A 27,701-nucleotide genomic window follows, 5' to 3' on the forward strand; every position below is an offset into this window, starting at 1 on the left:
ACGAGATAGGTTCGCGTTCAATCACCGTCGTCATCTTCCCGTAGGGGAACCGCCGAAGAAGAAAAAGAACGAGAAGACAAAGCTGCGAAGAGGAGGGCGTGTACATTGCTCTCAGCCGGTGCACCAATGTCAACAACCTTTACCTTACCAAAGCTGACGGACACTACCAATTCTACCACAGAGACAACATCGACACGAACATGATGGACGAGTTTCGGCGCCTCGAGAACCACCGCCTACTCACTGTAACACAACAGCACTTGCGTGCCTTTGCCACCGGTGTGGACACGGACGCGGAATTCCCTCTAGCGCTAGTAAAAACCAGATCACTCAACATAACGGCAACACAATGGAACCACACGGAACCGCTACGATGCTTCGCATCCTCATCAGGGTTCCCCACGGGAAGATGGTGTAATTTTTTTTAAGCGGCGTCCTTAACTGCTCGTGAAAGACCGCTTCGGAGTCCGAACAGTGCATTCATGTGGAAGGTAAAAAGGTGCACGGGGGGGGGTGGGGGGGTTATGGGTATTGTCTGAATACCATGGTGGGTAAGGAGTCGATTGAATGCTAACTAGTCGTTCTGGCCTTGTAAAAACATGAAGCGGAGGAAGTGAGACAGCACCATTTTGTTGAGCGAGGCGGGTATATGTTAAGGCAAGCCGCTGTAACGCCCACAGTGGCAGGCTGTAACGGAGCGATGGGACCTGTCGTGGTAAGGCCTCCGGCACCAGAGTGCGCCCACAAAGAACAAGGTGCTTCGGGACTGCGTGCTCGTCCTCGGACTCCACTCGCTGTGGGGGGCTCGAGTGGACGCAGTGGAATTTGCTAGGAACCTACCTGGCGGCACTTCACAGCAAAGGCGGAAGGGACAGTGTGCGTTTTGGGGGCATGAGATTCTGACACGGAGCTCCGCGACTTACTGCAAAAAGGACGCCAAGCACTCCGGCGCTTCAAAGAAAAAGAGATGCACCGCTGGCAACAGCTGTGATGTTGCCCCACTAGTACGTTGTAGAGACGTTTCTTTCCTCTGAACAGGCGCTTTATATCCTTGCCCATAGTTTACACCCACATGGGAACATGTTACCTTCCCACAAATCTCTGTTCATGCAATCTTATATTACAGTGTCTCTGAATTCCATATTTTCGTGCTTGTTTGTTCTGTGTTGCCGCCGCAGTCCCACTGGCTCGCATAATTTGCGACTGAAGGGAAGGCTCGCCTAAAGGTGGTTGGAGTTCCTGTGGCGACAGTATGTACGCGTACCAGCGTTGGTCACCGCCTCGAGCGTGCCAGTGCATTATGTATATATGTATATCTTTGTAAATAAAGGTTGTGTTTGAAAAAAAAAAAGGTGCGCGCGCCAGTTGAACCCCACCCATAAGCAGCTTCACTGCAAAATCAGGTTGAATCCTGCGCCTGTCTGTGGCTGTTTTTATTACTCCTCGTTTTCTATCGTGAGCTACACTGGACGAGGTTGAGCAGTTTCGCGTGGGCCCTGGAGAGCCGTGCTCCGCATGCGCAAGGAGCAGTGACGTCTCACGGCGCAAAGCTGGCGCGTCGGAGCGCCGCCGCAGCTTCTGGACTGGACTGGATTGAATTGGATTGGATTAGAAATTGTTTTAGCAGTAGTACAGATGATAATCAGCTAATCCTAGACAACCAGGAAACACAAGAACAACCAGTTGAACCTTAGCTTACGCTACGTCTATCCTGGCATAGCCGAGCTAAGCCACTGCTAATTTTTTATCTTGTCTTGTTTCCGTCCTCTTTTGTTTTGAGCTTTTTCAATAGCTTTTAACGGGCGTTTCGATACGAAAAATGTCCACCGGAAGTGAAGGACCACAAAAGGTTTCCGCGGGTTATTTCGCATACCGTTTGAATAACACGGTAAGAAAACAAAGTTGGCTGCCATCATCATCATCCCGCTTCGATCAGCGTTGGCGAGGAAGCTCCTGCAGCTTGGCCTCCTCCTCTTGGGCCTGCAGAAGCGTCGGCAGCCGCGATGGTTGTGCCGGTGACGCTCATCAACGACATCAAGGCGGCCGTGGACCTGTCAAACCAGGCCAATGTGGAGGACGGCAAGAAGCAGTTCGCCAACGCCATCCGGCTCTACCGCAAAGCTATGGAGTCGTACCTGAGCGCCGCGCTGCTTATCCGCAACACGTGCGCGCCCTACGTGGAGCGGGCGCAGAAGCTCAAGGAGTTCGCCGGAGACGCCGAACACGAGGTGGCCGGAGATGGACTTCCCGAGCTGCAGAAGCTGCACCAGGCCTCCGTGCTGTCCCAGGTGAGCGGGAACATGCACTTGTCGGGCCGGTGGCGCTTAGCGGCCTTCATAGAGTGCTACTTTGGGCCTGTTGGGTGGACACTGCAAAAGTTTCTTAGCTCTGCACAGACAGAATTAGCAGTGGCTTAGCTCGGTCATGCCAGGAAATACGTAGCGTGAGCGAAGGTTCAGCTGGTTATTCTTGGGTTTCCTGGTTGTGTAGGATTAGCTGATTATCATGCTTACTGCTGCTAAAACGATTTCCTATCCAATCCAATTCAATCCAATCCAGTCCAGTCCAGTTCACTAAAACGATTTCCTATCCAATCCAATCGAATCTAATCCAATCCAATCCAATCCAATCCAATCCAGTCCAGTCCAGTCCAGTCACTGCCCCTCGCGCATGCGCAGCATGGCTCTGCAGGAGCAACGCGAAACGGCTATCAAGCGGCTCAGGCGCAGCGTCAGACTTGGCCACTGCGAAACGGAGGCGCACAGCTGGGCGCTCACCGGCGCCAGTGCGTCTGTCGCGGCTATGACGTCACTCCTCTGGAATGCGCAGACCGGCGAATGTGCAAACCCAATTCTCTACACACGTACTCCAGTTGGAGTCAATTTCCAATCCAATCCAACACAATCCAATCCAAATCAAATCCAATTCGATCCAATCCAATCCAACCCAATGCTCCTCGCGCTTGCGCAACACGGCACTTCAAGGTCCACGCGAAACTGCTCAACCACGGCCAGTGTAGCTTCCGCTACAAAAATGAAGCCACTGGACCCACAGTAGCGCCCTGTTTGTGTCCAGTCACTTAACCCTCGTCTGTGTCAGCGCTACGAAACTTTTGCAAGGCCTACATAGCCCCGTGCAAACACCCCTGTCAGACGACATAACTTCAGCAGAGCACGCTGGACTCAAGGTCAATCTAGATAACGCGTACAAAATAAAAAGCAATGGTCACAGGTTTCACAACTTTTGTGTGGTTTGTAATTGCACCCGTTCAATTCTTTACCGTCCTGCTGTTGTTTCCGTCTACTCATTCGTGACAAATGCGTTTGACAACGCACTGGGCTGGGCTGCATTTCGTGGGCAAGGGCTCATTCGCTGTGCTTCAAGTCTTCGGGCTGAAACTGTTCTCGAACCGCAGACCAAACCAAAGCGGTTGTCTCTACTGGCACTGAGAGGGGACCAGAAGCTACATTTTTAAACGCAAACACAATACAGTGCCGAAAAAAATGCTTTGCCGCTTCACGGAGAAACAGTTCGGCTACTCACGTAGATTCTACATCCCCATTGGCGCTACAAACACATTCATGACTGGTTTTTCATCTTCAGCATGACGGAGGCAACCGGAACTAAAATGTTTCTCTCCTAGAACGCGGACACAAACTAAACCGGCATTGTTTTTTTTTAGTACAGCGTGCTTTCCTGCAGAGTTTCTGCAGCGCTCCGAAAAGAACTTAGACGCAGAGAACTCCTGTTTCTCCCCCGTTTGAATGTATGAGCTACCGCACTCTCTCATTGCACGAACACACTTCAGACTGGAGTTTCTGTTCTGTAGGCAGAAGTAGCACTTGACGTGTTGTGCCCAACTACGCAGTGATATTGAAGAATAATATATGGCTGTTCGTTTCAACCCACCTTTTTTGACTCCGCCGACACCTTCCGTTGGTTCTAAGACTTGCGCAAACTTGCTCATGCCAAACGTACCAAGCTAGCAATTTCCCCCTGCTTACAAACAACGATTAATTCGAACCCAGTGCGATGTTACGGTGGGAAAACACCTATAATGTGTTTTAGTGAGTTAAATATGGGGTTCCGGTTATTCAAATATTTACGAGCTTTGTGGCGATTGCTATTTGTGGGAGGTTCGTAGAAGTGCTCTTTCTCGTGCAAGTGGCAGTGGAGGGGGAAACCCCTCGACGACAGGGCCACAGCCGCACAAGATCGCTGTGGCGGGGCTGTAGACACACGGGCCGTCGTGTGTGCGCAGGTGCTTCCGCCGTGGTGCACTGCTGCCGGAACCGTGACCTCGGGCAAAAAGATCAACTTCGTCTGCGACATCCAGGGCATCGACGGCGCCAAGCTCGTGCTCACCCAGATCATCACGGATCCGAAGGCGAAGGCCGCCTCGACGATCTTGCTCCACGGACCGCACGGCACGGGCAAGTCGCTGCTCATGAAGTCTCTCTACGTCAAGTATCCCGAAAAGTCCATCTTCATCGTCGACCTCGACCTCTTCGTCATCGGTGGCCTGACGCACGACGCGGCCAAGATGACCAAGATGCTGGTGAGGAACTTCAAGAAGCACAACACGGGCGTCCTGGTGCTGGAGTGCCTCGACCAGCTCTACTTGGCCGACTACCCCGACGCCAAGAAGCCCGTGGTCGATGCCGTCAAGTCCGGGCTGCGGGAGTACCTGGACGAGGTGGCCGCCAAGAAGGAGTACCGCGAGATCATCATTGCCACCGCCAACCGGCCCTGGCTCATCGAGGAGGGAATGAAGGGCGCCTTCGATGCCCGCATCAACATCCCGATCCCGGAGACCGAGGAGGCCCGCCTGGCCATCATCAAGGAAGAGATGGGCAAGCTGCGCTGCCCGACGTACAAGGACGGAGACATGGAGGACCTGGCCAAGAAGACCGCCCGCTTCTCGCGCTACCAGCTGCAGCGCATCGTCCGCTACGCGCTGGCGCGCAACTTCCACAACCTCGAAGCCGTGAAGATGAAGGAGGACGCCGAGAGGTGCAATCACCTGAACAAGCCCGACATGGACGCCGTGGCGCCCGTCATCACGCCTGACCTAAGCGAGGAGGACGCGCCCAAGCACGCCGAGTTCATTCAGGCGAACCCTACGGCCAACTAGCGCAGCGGAGGCGGCGCACGACGGGTGCGCCAGGAGGACAAATTACCTCGGGTCCGTCTCGTTCGTGGACAAACGAAATCAACGTTCATTTTTTCAGCAAATACTCTCCGAAATTTGCCGCTTGTTTGAAATGAATCAGTAATGATGACCGTAAGGAGGATTCATTACCTCCAAGAAATTAAACATTTTGTATTCACAAAACGCTGGTCATCGACCTTTTACACATTTACGTACGTACTTTCTGTAGCGGCACCCCTTTGGAACCGCCAACACTTCTTTCTTTTTTTCATACTTGCCTGAAGTTTTGAATGCGTTTCGTTAGTGCAAGAACCCCTTTTCTTCTTTGATGCTCATGTCATTTCATATCTTGTTCGCCCACAACGCGAAATCCACATTTCTCTTTCAATTCTCTAGTAATGCGCCTCCTGTATCAGTGATGCTTGATGCCTGTAAGCTGTACTTTTCTTGTTCTTCTAATAGTGTTTGTCGCCTTGGTTCTGTTTTGCCCCAATATTTAGCGCTCTACAATTGTCACTAGCTTGAACGCTGTCCCGGTCGCACCATTCTACTTGTGACATTCAATTGAATTACCCACGCCTTGAATTGTGCATCTCGAGCGAACCAACCACATCCCGATCCACAACAAACTGATGCACAACTATTATCTGAAATGACAGTTTATTGAATTAAAAGTGGTCTAGCACGGGTTGTCTGAGTGGGTCTTCCCCCGAAGGAACACGCAAACCTGCACAAACTCTGGACCCATTTGCGATCCCTATTGCGATCATCACGAACTGAACGACCAGCTATTTTTTTTACCCTCGCCCCCTCCAGTCCATCGTGACCAGTGGTCATCCTTTTCTACTAAAAGTTCCCTCTCTCTCTAACTCTAGTGCCAATTTCTTCTTCTTTTGTTTTTTTGTAGTTGTTATTGTTGTTCCTGTTGCTGTTGTTGTTTTTTTCGTTGAGGGAGGGAGTCCCTTTCTCTTTCTCTGTCATTTTTTCTTTTCCTTTTTTATCGAAAAGATTTACTTCTTTGTTTTTCTTTTCTTTCTCACTCGACCCCTGCTGCAGCTGCCTCTGTCAATGGATTTTAGGGCTTGTCAAGCTGCTTGGCGCGGCTTTTTCCTCTACAAATCCCCGATAAAATTATGTATACTTTATGGAAATAAAACAACTCAATACATTATGATCTGCATGCGCCACATGTCGGTCTCCATTAAAGACCTGTCCTATCGTTGAACGTATCTCAGCCGGGAGAAAGTTCTCTTGATATCACAACTTCCATTAGCTCGGCACAACAATATCGCTGCCGCATTTACCAGCCTGCAGTATAGCGAGCGGCAGATTTATGCCAGTTCTTTCTCGATTAGTTCAAAAGCTGTGCTTGTCGGGGTTGCTTCCTGCAAGTACTGGTTAAGAACGGCGGACCTGTCAGCGCACGGTTGTGCAGACCGCTACATTGAAAAGGTCCATTCGAAGAGAAATAGCGTTTAATCCGATTCTCCTGAACCTCGTTCGGGTTCAGGATTAGGTAACCTTGGGGTCTACCCGAGAACGAACAACCCTGTTTGTAAACCATTCCTTCTTAACTTGTACAGGTGTTCGCTAAAGAGCGGAGGCAGTGCGCATTCAGGGGTTACGTGAATGTCCCCATGAAAAAAAAAATTACGGAGTAACAACTATTCCTCACCCTGCTGTTTCTTTGTCTTTTTTCGTTCACTCGAAAGTGAACGATTTTTTTTCAGTCGTGCAACCTGCAGCATTCAAACCGCACTGCGTGTTCACCGCCCATCTCAGGAAGCAAGCCCAGTACTATGCAGGTCTGACCTGTTCGGTGTCATCAAGGAATTAGCGCTCGTCGTCTTCCTCCGGTGCCAGGCAAGCATCGCGACTGCCACAGACATCGCCGTCGCTGTAATCGTCCTGAGGCGCCAGCTACGGTTCTCCAGAGAGAGACGATTCATTCCTCGGCAGAAATCAGGTAAGACTTCCCGGTAATGGGTACAGCATGACACGGGGAAACGAAAGAAGCGAAAGTCGAAGTCCGCAGCTCCCGCGAAGCCATCTGTGGTCAGCTGAAGGCCTGTCTAGCACCTCAGTGCACGTTGCAGTTGCAAAGAGTGGGTTCGGGGTGAAGCCCCTTAGAGGCTGGAGCTGTTGGCACCTCCTGTCGTCGTCGTTGTCGTAGTCGCCGTCGCAATCACCGTCGTAATCGTCGTCTCATGTAATCACGGTACAAAACACCGGGGAACTCGTTTAACGTAACGTAACGCGTACTAAAAAATAACACCGGGTCACTGGTTTACGCCTCGCGCTGGAGCGCTTCGTAACGCGTCCTAAAAAAATTTAAAGCCGTTCCACTCAATGTGAAATTTATCGGAAGGGCAGAAAAGTGATTCGCCATAATGGGCTGCAGCGCCGTTATCCCTTCACTGCTGCCACCCAATGCATTGCCAGTTTCCCGCCTCCGCAGAGCTCGCGCGCCCCCTGCCTGAAACTGCGCCAACGGGAGTTCTGTTCTCTTTGTGCTTACTTTAATTTCGTATGCTGGAGCTGTTGTGCGCCATTCCGTACGCTTAAGTTATTTCTTGCGTGGCTGGAGCCTTTCTGCGTCATTTCGAAACCGCAATTTTTGTCTTGCGCGGCAGCTTTTTTTGCTTGTTATAGTAAAAACCGACTCAACGAGCGTTTCTTGCTAAATGAACGCGGGACTACCGGTTATATTCACAGATTTTGCCTGAAATGTACCTGCAGATTTCTTTGCACTGAACAGCGGGAGATGTATGACAAGCGGCAGCGGTTCACGTGGTTCGAACGGTCATGGCTAGTTACACCGCGTATTTTTCGAAGCCTCAGCTTGACTCCCTGACGAAGGTATAGAGGAGGCTCTACTTGAGTCCGTTATATCGCTGTGGCGCCTCATTCCGGCAGTCGCATCGAGAGTTAGCGAGCACAGACGACAAGGCGAGCCCGTAAAGTGATCTGCACTTAGAACACCGGAAGAGTCGTTTACGCCTCGCGCTAGAGAGAGGGAAAGAAAGCGAGAGAGAGAGAGAGAGAGAGAGAGAGAGAGAGAGAGAGAGAGAGAGAGAGAGAGAGAGAGAGAGAGAGAGAGAGAGAGCTTTGTGCTTCAAATAGAAAAGACTTTTATAGCGAAGTTGCATACTTCTACCCCTGAACGGTTTCATCTCCTTTGGCAAAAAAAGCTTCTCTAAGAATACTTATACACTGCATGCTTCGCCCCTCCCCAGTTTTCACGTTAGTGGAGATGGCCCGGAATTTTTTCTTCTTTTTTGTTTCACCACTCAGTTGTGCTGCCCCGCGTTGAGTTGATTTTAGCTAAAGTTCCGACTCGGTTGTGTTAGAGCGCAGTGAGTTCTAAAAAAATAGCTCAAATTTCATGAAACGAAAAAAGAATTTGCTAGCCAACTATGTTTGAAACAGCTTTTGTGTGCCCTTAATCTTTTTGTGTGCCCTTACTGCAAATTCCCTTCTGGGAACAATGTGCGCGCTGGCTGTGGCCTAAAATCGTGTTGTAGTCGCATGTGGCGTCGTGTCGGCGACGGGTCCGAAGGGGTGAAGCCGGAGACGTGCACTCGAGTTGAAGAGTCAAGCCAAAAAGCTTATTTATTTAGACTGATGTCACATGTATACCCGCTGCGCAGCGTACCCTCTGGTGGTAGAACCATCTAAACACCCAGATGCGAAAACCCCGGATACTACATCGCGTTACACAGACTGAAGGGTTCCACGTTTTATTGAACTCATTATATTTCGACGGTGCATTGTAATAACGTGCTTTACCCCCACTACGTTTATAGACATCAAATATCAGACTACCCGACACATATTGTTACTGAATAATTAGTTACAGGTTTTAAGTGTAGTGAAAAATGATTTGACTTTCTTCGCGCGCGGATTAAGTTTTCCCGCTCAAATGTGTGGCACCTTAGTCTAACAAAACGCTCAGGAAATGGGGCACAATGGTTGTTTAATAACCTCGATTAGAAAGCTGTGCCCTCGAAACTTTGTACCTTAAGCGACGGCTTGGCTTTTCGAGGCATCGCAGTGATTGGTACGTCGATTGGCCGCAAATGAAAAAAAAAATACTTGAGTGGGGTACTTTTGTTTCTTGCCCGCATTCTCTTGTTTTAAAAAGGTATGTTGAGAGAGAAACGCCTTTTTCTCGGAAGAACGATGTTTGAAACGCGAAGCATTCTTCGATGCAAATGCAATGACCACCATTCAATCGGCCGATGTCCAAATCGACGACAACTTTGAGCTAACCGAAAGGGGTGTTGTTATTTTTTAACACGAAAGTGTTTTATTCCCGGATTCACCAAGGTTTGACTGACATCATATCCGTCACAACGAAGCAAGCGGCCTGTAAAGGTTACACCCCTGTTCACGGGGTCTTCTGCGGGGAAGCGATCTTTAGTACTAAAGAGTACGTTATACATAGGGTTGTTCGTTTTCGGTTTTCATATTTTAACACGCACGTGTTTATGCCGGGATACACCAAGATTTCACTGCAGTCATATCCGTCACGGCAATTACGCCAGTACACCTTTGCGAGGTGACCCGCCAACAAGACGTCGCTCGCCAAGCACACCCACAAGACAGCCGCCGACCCGCAAATCATGCTCAGCTGCAGATTCCGCTGCACATTTCCCTTTCGTGTTTTACCGATTCCTATGACAGCGGAATCAACCGCAGTTTTTTTTCCTTATTAGTCTGTGTATAAGTGATCTGTATGCGCTGATTCGGTTGCCTCAGCGTCGTTGTTGACTTAGACTTTAGCTGATTGAATTGTGGACAGTGCGTTTGCATCGGAGAAAGCTTCGCATTTCACGATCGTCATCATCATGTGCCTTTTGTGGAAACCTACTGAGTAAAGTTGGCTTTCCTGCAGTGCATTCTTTCCGACACCGCCCCAAGTAAGACCTAGCAAGCTTCGCTTTAAAACGAGAACGGGAAAGACACCAACTGTCTGGCCAAGTCACATTTCTCAGCGGTTTCGATGGTTACTGCAGGAAATGGTTTAACAATCACGAATTAAGTTTTGTTCATTTATTCACTTGGTTCCTCGTTTCTTCACTTATTTAATATAATCAAATCATGTCTGGATACGCAAAACGCTGGGGTAAGGCCGTTATCAATTATCTACAGATACCCAGACAGCGGATGATGAAGTTCTATGTAATGACATCGTGTGTGCGGATATTGAATGATGGACTGATCACCCAAGCATACGGTTATGCAAGATTTCCGAGCTTACGGTTATGCAAGATTCTCCTGCGAACAGTGCGTGTGTCGGTTAGAGCTTGCACCACCCTGTTTTCTAATTTTGATTGTTTGATGTGAGTGTTCTTTTTTTTCTGCTCCTAGTAAACTGTCGAGGCTGTGCAGGCAGCCTAATAGTGAAACCCCTCGATTTCAGTATTGTAGGAAAAAGCCCCAATGCCAGTTTATTTCCTGTGTCACAAACGTAGTTCGCAGCATCCCTTTATTGTGTGGGAGAGAATATATCGGGAAAACAGTGAGCTGCGCCAATGCTGAGCTAAATGAACGGAATTAGAACGTGGAGATATGAAAAAGCGGACATCCAGTGTCGAGACTGTGCAGGGCGCTAGCTTACCTTCCATAGCACCGCAATGTTGTATAAAAACGAGCAAAAACACGCAAGTGAAATTAAGGAAGCTCATGTGAAGACACGGAAGAAGAAACATTTGCACGATTCCCTTCTACCATGCAATCAGCAAAAGAAATTACTTGGAACACTGTTTAAGCACAGAGTGTGAGCACATGTTGGAAGTAATTTCGTGGCAGTTTTGTTGTTTTGTATTCGCGTTGTATGTTTCCATTTCCGTGTTGACTTGATATCCGCTGTATGCATATACCAGATGTCACAGCAATAAACGGCAGTTGTAAGTAGGCGCCCGTGCGTCCCCCTCTCCCTCTCGCCCTTGTTTTTTAGTTGTTTGCGCTGTAAATTCAAGAACCTTCTCAACTATACATATACCGTTGTGATATGTCAGAGATACATGTTCAAAGTGAATGGAAGGGGCAAGGAAAACTTCTCTTCAAGAGTGTCCGGAAAAGCTTTCCCTGTGAAGCATAAATTCGCGCCTTGCCAATACGCTACGCGATGCCTCAGTGTGGTGTTTCCGTTGCCGTCTTTTCCCGATCGTTTCGGAGGAAGAGCGGGGCAGGAGCGGAAGCATGAACGCCGAAGAGGCGGTCCGGCTGGCCATCGACTACGGCCGTCGGGCGGCGGCCGAAGAGGAGGCTCGCAACCTGAGCGAGGCCTTCCGGCTCTACAAGCAGGCGCTGTTCCTGTACTTCGTGGCGGCCAAGGAGATCCGCGCCGAGAGCAGCGGCTACCTGCAGCGCACGCACGAGTTTATCCGCTTCCTCGGGGCGCGCGCGGGCAACGCCGAGTGCGCGCCGCGCAGCAGCAGTCCGGCGCCGTCGTCCTCGGGCGCCGCTCAGCAGCAGAGGCTCATCACCAGGAGTAGCAGCCTCAGCCTCTGCCAGCCGTAAGCCGCCCCTGCGCTGCTGCGTGCGGACTGAGAAATCGCGGGAGTCGTTTGACAATTTCTCTCCAGCTTGAGTTGGGCTAGTTGCCTGCATGGCATATCGGGGAAAACTGCGCCTGTATTGTCTTTACCTTTTAAGTGAGAGCACTTTAGGCGCTCGCCTTGTCGTTGTAGCTAGCTTTAACGCTCGATCTCAGGCGACTTCAGGAATCAGGTGGCGCATGGAGATAACGGACCTAACTATATAGAGCCGCATGGCGTACCGTCGTAGCGGCGTCCCACAGAGGCTTCGAAAGCCAAGCGGTTTATATGTCATAGCTTGTGGAGACCGGAACTTTAACCACGAACAATCACGGCTTTAGGCGCCTATAATATGCATTGAAAAGGGCCATTTAGGCATTCATAGGCACCAAATATTGTCGTTTATGCACGTATAAGCTCTATTCGTATTAACTTGAGCAGCATATTTTGCTACAAATTTATGACTTGCAGTTACAACTGCGGACACGTATTGTGTGGGAGAGTAATTATATGTTATTCGGGAAAATAAGTCACACAAGAGTTGCTATTTTAACAGATTTACGTGAAATGCAAGGTGATTCGACAACAAAAAAAAAGCTTAAAAGAAATGGTAAGCCACACCCATCGCAATTATTTGCGGCTTGAAGTTGTACATCGTTTGGGTCGATAATTGTGTGCGAAAAAAACAACACTCAACGTTCACCGAAGTTGGAAAAGCGTGCTTGTTCTTAGGGACACTTCATGAGCTTATTCCATCTGAAATATCATTATGTTTCGTGCTCAGAACCTTCGGCAGCTCTTTTAGCACAGGGAATCCAGGAATTTTATGTCAGACAGAATGGCAGATTGTCAGACACGAATGGCTCTATCAGGAACCGGTCCTTTGGGGGTTCTGGCGGGTAAGTCCTGGACTTTCGAAATAAGCTCAGCATTCTTAGTCAGAGTGGCGCCCAAGCTCTCAGCTGCGGAAATGCTTTTTGCTAAGAGCGCGAAATAAGCACACAAATGGGCCAAGTCACGTTCAAGTGTAGCGTGGGGTTTATTGTTTATTGTTATTTTTTGTAGTGTTTATGGTTTATTATCGCAGCCGAAATTGTTTATTTCGGCTACGATGCTTTTGTCGTCTGCAATGCTGTTACTAGCACCGGCAAGTGTATTTGTAGTACTTTTCCGCCATTAGCCGAGTTTTTAAGTCGTAGCTATTGGCTGTGGTGGAAGGGGGAGAATCGGTGACTACTGCTGGAAGACAACTGCAATCCGAAGAAAAATCTTAACTGCAGGTAGTTATTCCTTTACAGAGCAGAACGACCTGCTCAGCTCTTCACAGCACCGTTGAATCCCATAGATTCACCGGTGCCGAGGTTTTATTGCGTTAGCAATGGACGGGGCGATGGGAAAAAATTGGCCGCGTATCTGCTCCTTTCGTTGCAAATGTCGTCAAAAGACGATAATCTTTGTAGACATTTGCCAAGGAAATGCCCCCTTCGCTTTCCCGCTCACCTCTCACGCTGTTTCTGTTCCGTCGCGCTCATCCCAAGGTAAACACACTAAAGGTTTCTTCAAGGCAATTTGAATTTACCGCGTTCCACTGCTACAGGCGGGGTTGCTCGATGCCAGCGCCGCAGTACGGCGGAGACGCACGTGAATCGAGGCGGCCGACTTCAAGGTTTATAGAACCGCGTTGCCGTGCTCCACGTGTGTTCCAAGCAAAACGTGAAACCTAGCTAGCGGAACCTTTCGTTGCTGTTGTCGCGTGATTTCTCATATGCCGCCCGGAGGTGGCGCGGGCAACAGCAGGCGGTACGCGTTGTTCTGCAGTAGATGTTCTAGAATATCATTTGCTATCAAAAAACCAAGCATCCAGGAATTTCTTAACAAAGGAACACTGTAAATATCCCTTGTGTACTAATTTCCTGTCTTATATTTGCGTAATGGCTTGTTCTTGTTCAACAAAGTTGACAAGTATGAACATATAAACCGGGCTTATTAGATGCGACGTATCTCTTGCTCTGAGGCATGTCCCTCCTGCGTCGTCGTCGCGCCGTCCGTCCGCATCTCTCCTCCGTTCTTCTCCCAACAGCCTGGTGCAACACTCTCACTCCGGCTCATTAGCACACCACAGCTGGCGCGCTTGTTTGTGCGCGCTTCGCTGCGTAACGCTGCATTAACAACTGCTCCGGCGCGCGCAAGTGCGCGCATGCGCGACTCTCCCTCATTGTCTCCTCTTCTTCAAGCGCTGTGAATATAAAGTGGGATCGCGTTGCGGCGGTTCAGTCAAGCGCTCGCTCTCGCACTTGACATGACCTTGCTTGACCGACCATTGCTACAGCAACCGTTGACGGTCCACTTTACTGACCATAAAGCCATCATTCTTAAATGTAATAAAGAGCTTGGGGGTGGTCAATGCCGCTAAAACACGTAGTCTCTCTCATTTCGCGTATGCATGTGCATGAAAAGTAAAATTACGCCCATCGTCCCGCGTCTTGGCGGTGAGCGCGACCACGGGTGGCGCTGCGAAGCGCGCCTCCGTGACGTCGGCTTAGGAATTCTCGCATTTGTCGTCTGCTTCACTCGGGCTCGCTCTCCCTGCTGTTTCTTTGCGCTCGGTTGACGTCTGATGCTTGCCCGCGCGAGATTTTGCATCTGCGTAACTTTTTATGATAAGAATGGTCTTGAAATCGCAAACTCTAGCTCACGGCGTGAGTTAAAATTTAGTTTTGGATACTGCTACGGAACAAATATTGGCGGCGTGGCCCCATTCCTTACGAAGCCGGTCCTGTGCGGAGCTCGAAGAGTCGGAGCTAGGCGACAGCTTCTGTATTAAGCAATCTTTCGAACAAAGGTAACAGCCAGTTGCTAGTAACCGACAACAGCGAAACAACAGCAAAACCAAAACAAATTCCAGGCCTTCGGGGATGTTGGCTTTGGCAGGAGGCATTATGATCCCCAGTAATCGTACGTAACGTAAAACAGTTTTACAAGCTTGCCGGACGCCCAAAAGTATTGTATCACATCACTTTACGTTTTCATGCAATGAAACCATGCCGACACGCACTATATATGGGTTGCAAAAACTAGACTGAGTTCCCAATAACCCAGTGTGTGTTGCTAGTTTTAACCAGCCTTCCAGCCAGTACGGAGTTTTATTGAACAAAACCAGTCACGTCTATGATAAAGATACTGTAACACTATATTTGTTAAAACCTGGAGGCATATTTTTGTACATTTCCCATGGCAGAGCCATATTTTCCCAATATTCAGACATGCGTTAGAGCAGAGCTTCACTCAGGAGCAGGAGGAGTAAGAGGAGGAGGAGAAAACATTATTTAACATTAAAAACGAGCTGGTTTGGTGGCGGGGTCCTCAGTCCAGGACAAGAGAGTAAGAGTAATTTTTTTTTTTCAATTCGTAGAACGCCATCCCGAGTAGACCAGGATTTCTTCTCTACGCCTGGAAGGGTTAGAAAGCAACAAATAGCTGCTTGGAAATATTCATCGGTATCGATTCATGTAATATATGCACGCATACTATTTAATGCGTTCACTATTTAAAGCCTTCAACACCGTAATCATGTCATAATCATTCGGGCTGAGAGTCAGTTCATTATTATAATGATGGTTACGATAGAAATTCGGAGCACAAAAGCCGCCTTCTAGTAGGGCGCGATCGCGGAGGCGTAGCACCAACCTTCTGATTGTATTTGCATGTGAGTAAACAACGCACGCTGTGGATATGCACCTTCTTGCACGCAGCCATAAAGAAGGACAATTTGTGAAGGAGGGTATGTACGCCATACAGCCAATACAGCCTGAAGAAAATATCCACACAATCTTTGTGAGCCTCCCAAACATTCCCGAGCCTACTAATAAGACGTTTGTGACGGTGCATAAAAATTAATGCGTTTTGCACAGAAAAAAAACATTTTATCGGATTCCTACAAGTCAATTACAATGAAAAAAAAAATAGCAGACAGCCATTTTATTTCCTGCTGTGCGATGCGCGTCTAAGGGCCCGCTGCTTGGTGCGTAGCATTTTACTGCTCAGTCTTATAAGAGCATCTCAAAAGTACTTCAGGGACCCGCCGCGGTGGCTCAGTGGCTAAGGCGTTGCGCTGCTGAGCCCGAGGTCGCGGGTTCGATTCCCGGCCGCGGCGGCCGCTTTTCTGATGGAGGCGAAAAGCAAAAACGCCCGTGTGTACGAGATTTTGGCGCACGATAAAGATCCCCAGGTGGTCAAAATTAATCCGGAGCCCTCCACTACGGCGTGCCTCATCGCCTGCGTTGCGTCGGTGCGTTAAACCCCACAATAAAAAAAAAAACGTACTTTAGGGAAGCCTACGCATTCTGAACTCTTATCGAGGAGCTCCGAGCGGTGAACCTCGCGAATAAGCTAGAAAGGGCGAGTTACACACGATCTTCTGGCCGATGCTCTAAAGAAAGTTCTTCTTTCTCTCCTCGTGTGTTGCAAACTTGTGGGGGATGCAGCTTGAAATTATTCAGATGTATCAGAAGCTGGCAAAAATAACTGCATTACAAGAAATACACTTTTTAATGCACTGAAGCATCAAAGCGGGTGGTTTCCAGCACAGGCACTTCTGCCCCTCACTAGCGGAGCGTAGCAGACGACAGCGGCGCGAGTCCTTAAGCCGACGTCAGCGCCAGGGGGCGCCACTCAAACATCTCACCGCCAATAGGAACAACCGCTTGTGATGGAAATGCATCATACGCGTTCACAACACGTTTCACGCGATTTAGAGAATCAACCCAACGGAAACACCAATTGAACCCCCCGATTCGTCGCATCACACCAGGGTTCCCTCGCGGGAAGATGAGCGTAATTTTTGTTTAATTCGGCTGTGAGTATATAAGACTATTGCGCAGTAAGCATTTTACTTTGGCCGGGTGGCTGAATCGAGTTACAGACAGACAGACAGACAGATATACAGACTGACCAAAATTTCTGGGTTTAAGTAGCCCAAGAAAGACTATCATCTTTAATGTTCTCGCTGTTGGTCCGCGGAAACAACGCGTCAGAAGGACATATAACAAAAATTCCCCGCAATTTCCCCGAGGGGGAGAATGTGAAAGTGCGAATGCACGGTTGTCGGCCCGCTTGCGGCGCTTGCGCTCGGCCCCCGCAGCCCACCGCCTTCTCTTCCATCTCTTCCATCGGGTTTGTAGTATCACGTGTACACCACGCAGTTATCAAGCCGCTATAACGCCGCTGAGTCGCCAACGCACGCCGCTGACGACGTAGTTTGAATGCGTTAAAGATATAAGGCGCGTTACTCACTCTGATATCAGCGTGGCTTCCGTGGCTTAGTCGGTAGCGCGTCGCGCTGCGGCCGCAAAGTCCTCGGATCGAAACCTGGCGCCGGATGCTGTTTCTTTTTTAAATGTAGAGGAGCACTGCGGACGCCAACGCCGCCGACGCCGCCGCCGGCGGTGGATGGTTTGGGGTCGCTTATAAAGAGCATTCGCTCTTAAAAAAAAGCATATATAACACAAAGAAGGCCGTTAAGGGGCTAAAAAGCCCATATAGGCTTATACATAGTCAAAATAGGCGCTAAAAAGCCCATAAAGTGAAAATAGGCATTATGGGCCCAATAAAGTGTTGCTTAAGATACTCCCCTTCCGTTAGTTCATGCTTATATGTCAAATAGGCTTGATACGGACTCGAGGAAAAAATAGACATTTTGCCTAAACTTCCGGTCTCTAGTCATAAGCTTTCGAAACTTGTGAACCGCTGGCGCTTGTCATACATCTCCCCGTTGTTTAGCGCAAAGAAAACTCTAGAAATATTTGAGGCAAAATATACGTTATTAACCGGCGTCGCCCACGTTTATTTCCTTACGAACGCTCGTTGGGTTGGTTTTTACGATATTAAGTGAAAAAAAGTGTCAGTGTAACGCCAGCACGAGCGGCTAGAAAAGCAAGCACAAAATTAACAGAACTCCCGCAGGCGCAGTTTCAGGCTGGGGCACGCGAGCACTGCAAAGGCGGGAAATTTGAAATTCGTTGGGTGGTAGCAGTGAGAGGATGACAGCGCTACAGCCGTTATCCACAACATCAAAAAATAGAAGTCATGCCCAGCTTTTCGGCACATGACGGCACTATTACTGTTAATTAATCGAGACATTCCGAGTGTTCAGCAATGTTATTGCGCGCAGCTACCTGTGGAGGTAAAACCTTGCTTTGAATTCTAAGTCAAAGTCAAAGTGAGTTTCATTAACATCGCCAAAAAGAACGATCGATGCACGTAGGCCCGGGAAAAAAGCGAAAAAAAGTCACTTGAGGGACGCCCGAGCCCCGCTGTGCAAGGCATGGAACAAAACCGCACAGAGCGTATATGACATTATTACCTTACATATTACAAGAACAACACGATCTCGGATGAATTTATGAACGAAGAATAAAAATAAAGCAGAAACAACACAGCATAAAACTAACAGGGAAAAAACTTCATGCAGGCATGCTTAACGACAGAGAAAGAAAGGAAAATATGTAAACACAACATTATAAAATGAAAATATTACATAGATGATGCACATAGATAATCAACTAGTGAACATGTTTCGGGAATTACACGCCTTTGATAACAATTTATTCAAAAGAGAGGGCAGGGTGTGTGTCGAAGCATTTGTTGTCCGTACATTGTACAAGAGAGAGAAATGTGCCAAATTTCTTTTTTGCGAAAAAAATATTCTGAGAGATTTTGTCTGAGACGGTATTACAAGAAAGCTAAGTTAATTGCATCGCTTATATTTAAAGGCTAAATAATATTCGTCCATAGTATAGATCGATGATATGCAGAAACTAGTAAACAGTTCTTTTGTGTGAGCAAGGTAGTCTACGATTGCAATATAGCGTATGACTTTCTTATGGAGGGTGTATATTTCATTAATATTTGTTTTAGTGGTAGTACCCCAAGCCAAGAAAGAGTAATTTAGGTGTGTACGAAACGTGCATATTAAATAAATGATTTTATAGGTTGTGGCAGAAAATACCGAAATTTTGCGAAAATAATGGTGAACTTTGCCACAATACCCATCAGTATGAACTGAATCTCAGTGTCCTAAGTCATGGTCTTATTAAAAAATGCTCCCAACATCTTGACGGCATCTACAAACTGCACCGGTGAATTACCTATGTATATACACATATCGGGCTGAGTGAAAACTTTTCGTAAAGAAGTGGCCCTAGAATACTACCCTGTTGCACCCCTGCACTAACTGTTTGAAATGAGGATGTATGTGGCCCTATTTTAACGCGTTGTTGACAATGACGTAGGGAAGATTTCAGGAGTTCTAGTGCAGTGCCTCGTATGCCATAGAGTTCTAATTTTAAGTGCACGGTTATGGTTAAGGTGATCGAAAGCCTTCGAAAAATCTACAAAGATGCCAACACATGATTGTTTGTTTTAAAAAGCGCTAAAAATAATTTCTTTCTGAGACAATACAGCTTATTTCGTAGATTTACCTCGCAAAAAAACAATGTTGGGATGTGGATAACAATTTAAACCTGTTGCAAAATTTAACTATCTTTTTTCAATAATTTTCTCGATACAGTTCTCGATTCCATAAATTCTCTACAATTGTTAAATGGGTTGCATCGTATTTGAGTTCACGTACACAGTTTGTTGACATAAACGGTGTTTATTCTAACCCTCTCCCTGTTACCTCCGGTGTTCCCCAGGGAATTGTCCTTGGGACTTTGCTTTTTCTTATTTATAATAATGATATTACAACATGTGCTAAACAAGGTGTAGAAATCTGCTTATCTGCCGATGATTGTCTTTTATTCCGTTCAATTAACTCTTCAAATGATCATATAATGCTGCACCAATCTGTCGAAGCCATAACTACGTGGTGTGACCGCTGGGGAATAAATGTAAACCCTGATAAAACTATGTTCATGCGCATCACTAACAGGAAACAGCCGTTTATTTACCCGTACAGTATAAAAGGTACCCCCACTTTACTAACAGAAAGTTACAAATATCTTGGCGTAACAATCACTAACAAACTAACTTGGTCTTCTCACATTGAAAATATTTGTTCATCCGCACGTAGTAAATTAGGCATGCTAAGGCATAGACTCAGTAGTTCTCCCCCCAGTACCAAACTGCTAGCATACAATGCAATAATCAGGTCTGGTTTGGAATATGCATGTGAGGTGTGGGATCCGCATACTAAAAAAGATATTAACAATTTAGAGAAAATCTAAAGGTTAGCCGTCCGTTTTATTTTCAACCGATTTCGCCAATCTGATTCCCCAACTGAACTAATGCATGATAACAAAATTCAAACTTTAGAAAGTCGCAGGAAAACAGCAAGGCTAAAATTTATTTTCTATCTATTAAGCAAAAAAAGTGTACTTGACCTATCAAACATTCTTTCTCCGTTATCTTCGCGTCCAACTAGGCGATATCATTCACAAAACTTGACTCCTATCTTTGCTCGAACTAACAATTTCAAATACTCTTTCTTTCCTCGCACAATAACAGAATGGAACGAACTACCACACCACATTTTTGAATCTGGAAACATGCTAAGGTGTACTGAAAATTTTTTTGAAGTGACTTAGATCTTGTACCGTAATATGTTGTATATTTGCCTGTTAGTTTGTGCCACCTGTATTGTTTCTTTTTTTTGGTCATGTTCTCGTATTGTACCACCCCCACTCCTGCCTGGGCTATTCTTAGCCTGCAGTATTTTCTAAATGAATAAATAAATACCTTTTGAAAAAAAACCGGTAGTATAGAAATCGGTTTATAACTTCACAACTATTCTTATCTCCGCCTTGATATAATACAATTACTTTAGGTTTCTGCAGATGCCTTGGAGAAGTTCTAGTGTTGTAAATATTCTGGCAAAGTTATAAATATACGTTAATGCAGGTGCTATTAGAGTGAGGAAAAATTTTACTGGTGTGATTTGAAGTTCATCTATCATATATATTGCAAGACCTGTTGTTCTTAATATTCTTAAAGGAAGACAAAATGCTGCATACCTTGTGTCATCAGTTGGTTCCAAAAATATGCTATATTGTTCCGTTGTATAGTATTGTAAGCAATATCAGAAGTCAAACCGGTATAGATAATATCTTTAAAAAACGTTTTAGATTTCTCTTCCAGTTCCACCCCCTCAATACGTCCACCCTCAGAAACAAGATCTGTGACTCCAGATAGAGATCGGGCCCGGTTTAAGAATTTATTAACTTTTTTCCAAACTTGTGCGCTACAACAGCAGGATTCCTTCGCAAACTCCTTGTGTAAAAAGTTTCTATTTTCGTTTTTTGAGAAAAGACGTTACTTTGTTGCGGTATTGTTTAAGGCTTGCTAGAGAGCAGTGGGGGACTTTGTTTTCGTAAGTTTCTTATGTAACTGGTTTTCCTTTATTGTCATTTTAAGACATTCTCGATTTATCAGTGGCTTGCGACTTTTTGTAGACTTTATCACGGTTTTCTCAGGAAAGTGGGCGTGGTATATGCGTTTAAAGCAGATAATAAATGCCTCGTACACCTCGTCAGCATTTTCAGAGCAAAAGACGTCGTCCCAGTGTTGATTTGAAAGAGCAGAGGAGAACAACGCTAGAGAGTGCCAGGCTGTATTCTGGGCTGGCAATTCGCGTTCTTTACTCGTAGCAAATTTTGCGAGCGCATGAATGGGAAATTGATCGCTGATTGCACTCTCCAGTACAACTGAAAGTAAGTTACTGATATTTATATAAGAGATAAATACATCAATAAGTGTGGCTCTCTGCATCGTAACGCGTGTAGCCGTCTGTGTCAGAATATAATTGCCATTGGATTCCACCGTTAATAAAAAAGCTTCCTGAGCAGGAGATCGTTTCAGGAGGCCGATGTTTAAGTCACCCCAATAACGTAATTTAAAAATGTTGTTGAGGAGGCGGTCCAGAAATTCAATAAATGTATTTACATCGGCATCAAGGGCTCGGTACGCTACGGATTAGATTGAATTATTTTATATAACCGTTAAGCGTTTAGCTGCGTTGGATATGAAAGAAAAGTCTGACAAAATGTCGCAACCAAACATATTTTAAGCAAAATAGGCATCCCACCTCCATTTCTATTAGATCGTTCACAAAAAGGCTTCGATATCCGTCACGCTTGTAAATTTCAGCATTGCACGTATACCATGTTTCTGTCGACATGACAGTATCAAATTCAAAAGTAAGCTCACCCAGAAATACTGATAATTCGTCTTCCTTGTGTCTCGCCGAACGAATGGGCGCAGGCAAGAAAAGCGTACATCGGGGTTGATTTCAACTATGTTGCTAACATCACGCGGTGATGCAGTCATCTTTCAAGATAGACTGTTCAGGCAACGAAAGCCTGACCAGTTTACAAAATCTTTTCTACGTCATGTGCACTTCGAATGTGCATGACAGAAGATTTTTCATCTTGAAGCGCATAGACCTTGCCACCACGTGTCCAAATGAAACGTCAGTTTTTCGCCTTTTTTTCCGCAACAGTTTCATTGCAGGCCACAGGGGCTCGTTGATGAACACAGGTTCGCTAGACTCGTGGCCAAAGTCATGTATCGGAAGTTTCATTTTTCTTCCCTTCTACAGCATGGTGCCACGCTTTGAACGGCATTTGAACTGCTCGACAAGGTTTGAAGTGACATTCGGGTTTTTCGCTGGAACACGGTGGCAGACATCAATATCTCATTCTGAAATGGGCTCGTTTACAAGTCTACCGATCTCGCTGACTGTTTCAACAAGGTTTTCATCCTCAGCGAACGGTAAACCCTTCACTCCAAGGTTACACTTCCTGGAATATTGCTCCGAGGCAGTCATGCGTTGCTCATGCTGAAACACTTCTTTTCGCAGAGCTTCGCAGTCCAAAAGTAGTTGTTCGTTTGTTTTCTTGAGAGATTTGTTTTCCTTCGCTAGCTCGCTTCGCTCCTGCTTAGCTTTTTCGAATTCCACATTCCACACTAAAGAAGTCCATGCTTGGCTTAAGTTCGCGGATTTCTTTGCGTGGGCGTCACGCTCCAACTTTTTCTTAAAGACATTCGTTTCTTTTCTCAACTCATCTTGAAACCGAGCAGGGTCAGCCATGGTACGTTACAGGAGTATGGTGTGCAGACTTGCAGCACTCAGAAGTTGGCAGCAGTCGAGGCAGCAAGAACAAAAACATTTTCGGCTGAGGAAGGAAGTGTAGCAAAAATGTCAACCTGCAAAGATAGCAGGCGTCGGTTCTCCGTGCTGCCTCCGCCGTGCCAAGTGACCATACCTCTGAATCACAGCCGTCTTTATAGCGCTCGCTTCCCCTGGCGGATGTGATGCCGGTAACTTGCTTGCGCTGTCACCGACGTTCCTTTCCCGCAGCGGACGCTTGAAGATGACAGTCGCCTCGCCAACGAAGATCTCGAAAAAGCTGCAAAGATAGCAGGCGTAGCGATTACGTCGATTGCCCATGCTACCTCCGCCGTGTCAAGTGCCATAAAAGGTCGCGCTTAGGGTGTGTCTTCCACAAGCTTCCCAAAATAAAGTACCTGCCATGGGTAACTCTGTGGGCCACCCATTGCAAATGAAGGATATGCCATCTCCCCAAAATTACCCAGCTAAACTTGTATTCAAGAGAAAAAAATAGGCTAAAAGTCGTCTTTTTAAAAATGTGGTGATAGCCTTATAGCAGCACAGAATTTTCGGAAAGCTTAACATAAGGTTTTGAAATATGGTTAACCTTCCATGTAAATGATAGATACGGGTTGTCACGGCTATCATGTACCAATAGTTTTAAAAAGAGCAATGACATTACTCGAAGAAAACGTAGTGCATAATGCTTCCAGTACAGTGGACTAGCAGCTAGCAATTCTGCTGTTAATTGCAATTAATTAATTAATTGTAATTGTCTAGCTGGCTAAGTACTCTCTCAATAATTAAAGTCTCAATGAGGCACTCAATGAGGCACAATGAGGTGCCCACAAGAGGCATCTAATTGCGGTATTTTTAGCGACGAACTAATTGCGTTCTCATTTATTTTGGCTGATAAAGAAAGCCCCCGAAACATACCACGTGACGCCGCTCCAACTCGCTTCATAAACCAGCGCCCTCAAATAGACTGATCGAAAGCAACCGCTTTGCCTGTAACACGCTCGAAGAGACTGCGCATCACCTTGATAATGGCATGTGTGAAATGAGCAGCAACAGCAAGTTTCGTGGGGCGCTTGTAGCAGATAACTTAAGTTTGTTACTCCAAACAGATAAGTCTCTTAATATATACACTAGAGAGGAATCTGGCGCTAGTGTCTGTGCGGCTCACATCAAGGCTGTCTGTGTCGTCATGGGTAGCAAGTATACCGTGCGCTCTCCTTAGTTTCACCCTTCGCTTTGATTGAAACGTTTTAGTGAACGTAAATTCAAATGCAATGCTGCAAAAACGTAAAGTAGAGTCTGTAACTACACAAATGCCAATTGAAACACGCTGCTTTAAAGCTAAATGAATAAAATGTAAAGCGTGTTTTTTAATGAGAATCTGCCAGTACTTACTGTTCTGCAGACTAAGCTGGTGCTTAACAATAATGTAATATTTCAGAAGAAACTCATAACGATGGAAATTTTGAAAACATTTCAAATATTAATTTTTTTTTGAAAAACGCAGGAAAGTGTACCAATAGGTACACGACAACGAGCACCTCGCTTCCGCGGTGTTTCGTTCGTGTTTTCCTAAAAGACCATCTGCTACAAATTTCGCAACGACAAATTACCCGCTCTTTCAACATGTCAGGGCGCTATTAACATATGTGCTGCTACTGCGAAAAAGAACCCAGAAGCGCATTCTTCGTATTACCTACTAACGTGTCTACATTCTGGGCTGGTACTTATGTAAACGGTCGTTCGCCGGCACTCGTCCTCCCACTTTGCTGATAATGAAGCACAGCCGTCAGAGCATGAACTAATTGAGTGAATTTCAAGTTTCCAAGCCATGCCAGAGAAGCGAAGTGGCAGAAGCGAAGCGCGTCTCGGCAATTTCGGTCGGAGCGGCTGTCTCGTAGGCATAGCACTGCATAGTGAAGCAAGCAAGCCTAAGACAACGCTTAAGAATCCGACAGGCATACCAAGCAAGCAGCTGGGATCTTTCCCAAAGGCCGTAACCCCCCACGCCTACATGGGTTCCCAGGCGCAATTTCCTCTCTAGTATACTTACTACGAAAATCTATGGCAGATAAGGCACAAACTCGGTCGCGATTTCTTCTTTCTATTCTTTTTTTTCGTTCTGGCGAACTCAGAACGAGCCTGTTCGAGGGCTTTGCTTTACGATGCGGGCGGGAGTGCCGTCACGTGGTTTTTGTAGCGTGAGCTACACTGTCCGAGGTTGAGCAGTTTCGCGTGGCTCCTGGAGAGCCGTGCTGCGCTTGCGCGAGGAGCAGTGACGTCACACGGCGCACAGAACGTTGCTCGCTGCCCGGCGTCTCTCACACATCCCACGCGCCCAGCGCCTTCGCCGACCTCAGTTCCGCACGTGGCGGCCCAGTCCACTTGATGATCACGCGAGGGGTGGCTGGTTGTGCAACCGATGGCTCGGGCGTCGCAGCAACACCGGCGTGCGCCTGTGGAACCAGCTTATCTCTCGGGCGATAGGTGACGCTGCACCGGAGCCGCTTGATAAATATACATGTGTCACATAATGCGTATAGCGTATGTGTGTCATTGAAGCAGCAGTAAGCATGATAATCAAGCTAATCATAGACAACCAGGAAAGCTAAGAATAACCAGCTGAACCTTAGGTCGCGCTACGTATATCCTGGCATATCCGAGCTAAGCTACTGGTAATTTTAAATGCGAATGCATTTCTTAGTCGTGGGTTGTCGTGCTCCGTCGGCGTGCGCCTGCATTCCTCCAGCGCGAGCGCACGTGAGCGCGCGCCTCGTAGTTCTGCCTTCGTCGTCGTCGTCGTCGCCTCGGCGCAGCGGACCCGCGGCGCTCACATCGCGGAGCTCGGGCGGAGTAGCGGAGAGTGAGTGGAGAGGATTATCGCGCTCGGGCGTGTGAGGGTGCTCGCATCGCGGAGCTCGGCAGGCTCTCTCTCCTCTCCGCGTACCCTCTCTCCGCTCGCTGCGCTCGGAATCTATATAATGCAGTGGAGCGCGCGCCTGGCGCCTTGATAGCGATGGAAGTCGGTGAAGTCGAATCCCTCGCGGCAACGATACCGCAAGCCCGAAGTGTAACACAATGCAACCTGAGCACTACACCTCCCGCTGGCGGTGACGTCACTGCAGTTGCTTCAACGTCATCATCGGTTGGAGGACTCACACTCTCGTCTCTCTTCATTAAGTATACCGTTAATGATAATTACTCGCACCGCACTCATCGGTGCACCCAATGCATTCGCATTTCCGCACGATCCCCTTCGGGGAGGTGGGGGAATTTTTTTACCCTTAATCTTTTGTATTCCCTCTGGTGTCACATACCTTAATAACCACCCTGGCCCGCACCCTACAGCCGGAGCGAGGAAAGCACGTGCAATACCTGCAGGATGTTGTTGTTGCAAATCGTTTATTTACCAAAGGAAGGCACTAGGAATGCGATGGGCTTTCTGCACTGCTTTCTGTTCATTTGCGTGTTTTTTGCCCCACGGGGGGGCAGTGCGCATTGCCGTCGTAATAGCCCTGCTATCGCACGCAGCTCGCACGGGTACGAGGAGCACAAGGCGTTCCACACGAGCGGTGTGGTGGTGCTGGGTGAGGCCCAAGTGCGTTGGTCCGACGTGTTCGGCCTGGAGGCGCTCAAGCGCGCACTCATGCTGAACGTGGTGTACCCGGTGAAGCACCCGAGCCTCTTCGAGAACGGCCGTCCGCTGTCTAGCCTGGTGCTGTACGGCCCCACGGGCTGCGGAAAGTCGCACGTGGGCAAGGCGCTGGCCACAGAGTTCAACGACTCGACCTTCTTCTACGTGATGTGCCAGCACTTCGCCTCCAAGTGCGTCGTGGGCAACGAGAACCTGACCGTGAGGACCCTGTTCGAGATGGTGCTCAACCACGCGCCCAGCGTCCTCTTCCTGGACGACCTGGACGCGCTCAGCGGCACGGGGGTCAGCGGGGAGACCTCGGGTTTCCTCTACCGCGTCAAGGCGGACTTCCTGAGCCTGCTGGAAGGGATACTGTTCAAGCAGAAGGTCACCGTCATCGGCGCCACCAAGTCACCCTGGGCGGTGGACCCCGCTCTGGCCCGCGTCTTCCGCAAGTGGGTGTACGTGCCGCTGCCCTCGGACGAGACGCGCCAGCTCATGATCATCAGCGGGCTCAAGGACAGCCGCCACCAGCTCTCCGACGCCGACCTCACCCGCCTGGTGGAGATGACCGAGGGCTTCACGTGCGAAGACCTCACGCTGCTGCAGCGCGAGGCAAGGATTGAGGTCAAGCAGAAGCTGAAGGCCGCCACGCATTTCGTCAAGGTGGAAGGATACCGGAGGCCCGGTAGCCCCTCCAGGACCGGCGACTTCCTCACGCCGTGCGCTCCGGACACGCCCGGAGCCATCCAGCTGTCCTGGAAGGAGATACCCAAGGAGGCCCTCCTCGAACCCGAGCTTACCCTCAAGGAGTTCGAGGCGTCGCTGCTCAGGTTTCACGCCTCGGTAACCAGCAGCGAATTAGACAAGTTGGATGCGTTCAGGACCAACCAGGAGTCGAACCTTCACTCGGTTTTGAAGGTGGACATGCGACCATTCAAGGACGGACAAGTTCAAAATGACGACCCCGACGCTTCGGCCGAAGTCTGACCGGCGCACGTTCTTTCTATTGTCGTCGTGAAATAAAGTTTTTGAGGGGCACTTCACAAGCACGAATTGGGCAGGTGGATCGTTTTCCTCCTTGCGTAACTTTTTGATGTTGATAGTGAACCTGAAGCGAGATTCGCTCAAACTCTTACAATCGTGTTTTAAGATGCTGCATTAACGCAAGTCATGGTATTGCGCTATAACACCAGTCCGGCTGCGTTTCCTTGAAGGAACCGACAAATTAATTTGTAGAGTTCA

General features: G+C 47.9%; 2 protein-coding genes across 2 annotated transcripts; both read left to right on the forward strand.

Moving 5' to 3' along the window:
- The first annotated feature begins 2,003 nt into the window (after positions 1 to 2,003).
- LOC144142005 (vacuolar protein sorting-associated protein 4-like) lies at positions 2,004 to 5,134 on the forward strand. Its single transcript, XM_077673435.1, has 2 exons — positions 2,004 to 2,288; positions 4,262 to 5,134. The coding sequence occupies exons 1-2, from the start codon at positions 2,004 to 2,006 to the stop codon at positions 5,132 to 5,134; spliced, it is 1,158 nt and encodes a 385-aa protein (XP_077529561.1).
- A 6,225-nt stretch (positions 5,135 to 11,359) lies between these two features.
- LOC144143328 (vacuolar protein sorting-associated protein 4B-like) lies at positions 11,360 to 27,446 on the forward strand. The gene is made up of 2 exons (XM_077675097.1): positions 11,360 to 11,676; positions 26,354 to 27,446. Exons 1-2 carry the CDS (start codon positions 11,360 to 11,362, stop codon positions 27,444 to 27,446), a joined length of 1,410 nt encoding a protein of 469 aa, XP_077531223.1.
- The last annotated feature ends 255 nt before the right edge of the window (positions 27,447 to 27,701 follow it).

This window comes from Haemaphysalis longicornis, unplaced genomic scaffold, assembly GCF_048455015.1.
Source record: "Haemaphysalis longicornis isolate Haplotype H1 unplaced genomic scaffold, Haemaphysalis longicornis Haplotype H1 scaffold_6, whole genome shotgun sequence".
NCBI lineage: Eukaryota > Metazoa > Arthropoda > Arachnida > Ixodida > Ixodidae > Haemaphysalis > Haemaphysalis longicornis.

Excerpts from the sequence above, each read along its gene's own strand:
- LOC144142005 (XM_077673435.1), top strand. The coding sequence starts at position 2,004 with ATGGTTGTGCCGGTGACGCTCATCAACGACATCAAGGCGGCCGTGGAC. Across the intron at positions 2,289-4,261 it reads AGGCCTCCGTGCTGTCCCAG|GTGCTTCCGCCGTGGTGCAC; the intron begins GTGAGCGGGAAC and ends GTGTGTGCGCAG.
- LOC144143328 (XM_077675097.1), top strand. The coding sequence starts at position 11,360 with ATGAACGCCGAAGAGGCGGTCCGGCTGGCCATCGACTACGGCCGTCGG. Across the intron at positions 11,677-26,353 it reads AGCCTCAGCCTCTGCCAGCC|CTCGCACGGGTACGAGGAGC; the intron begins GTAAGCCGCCCC and ends TATCGCACGCAG.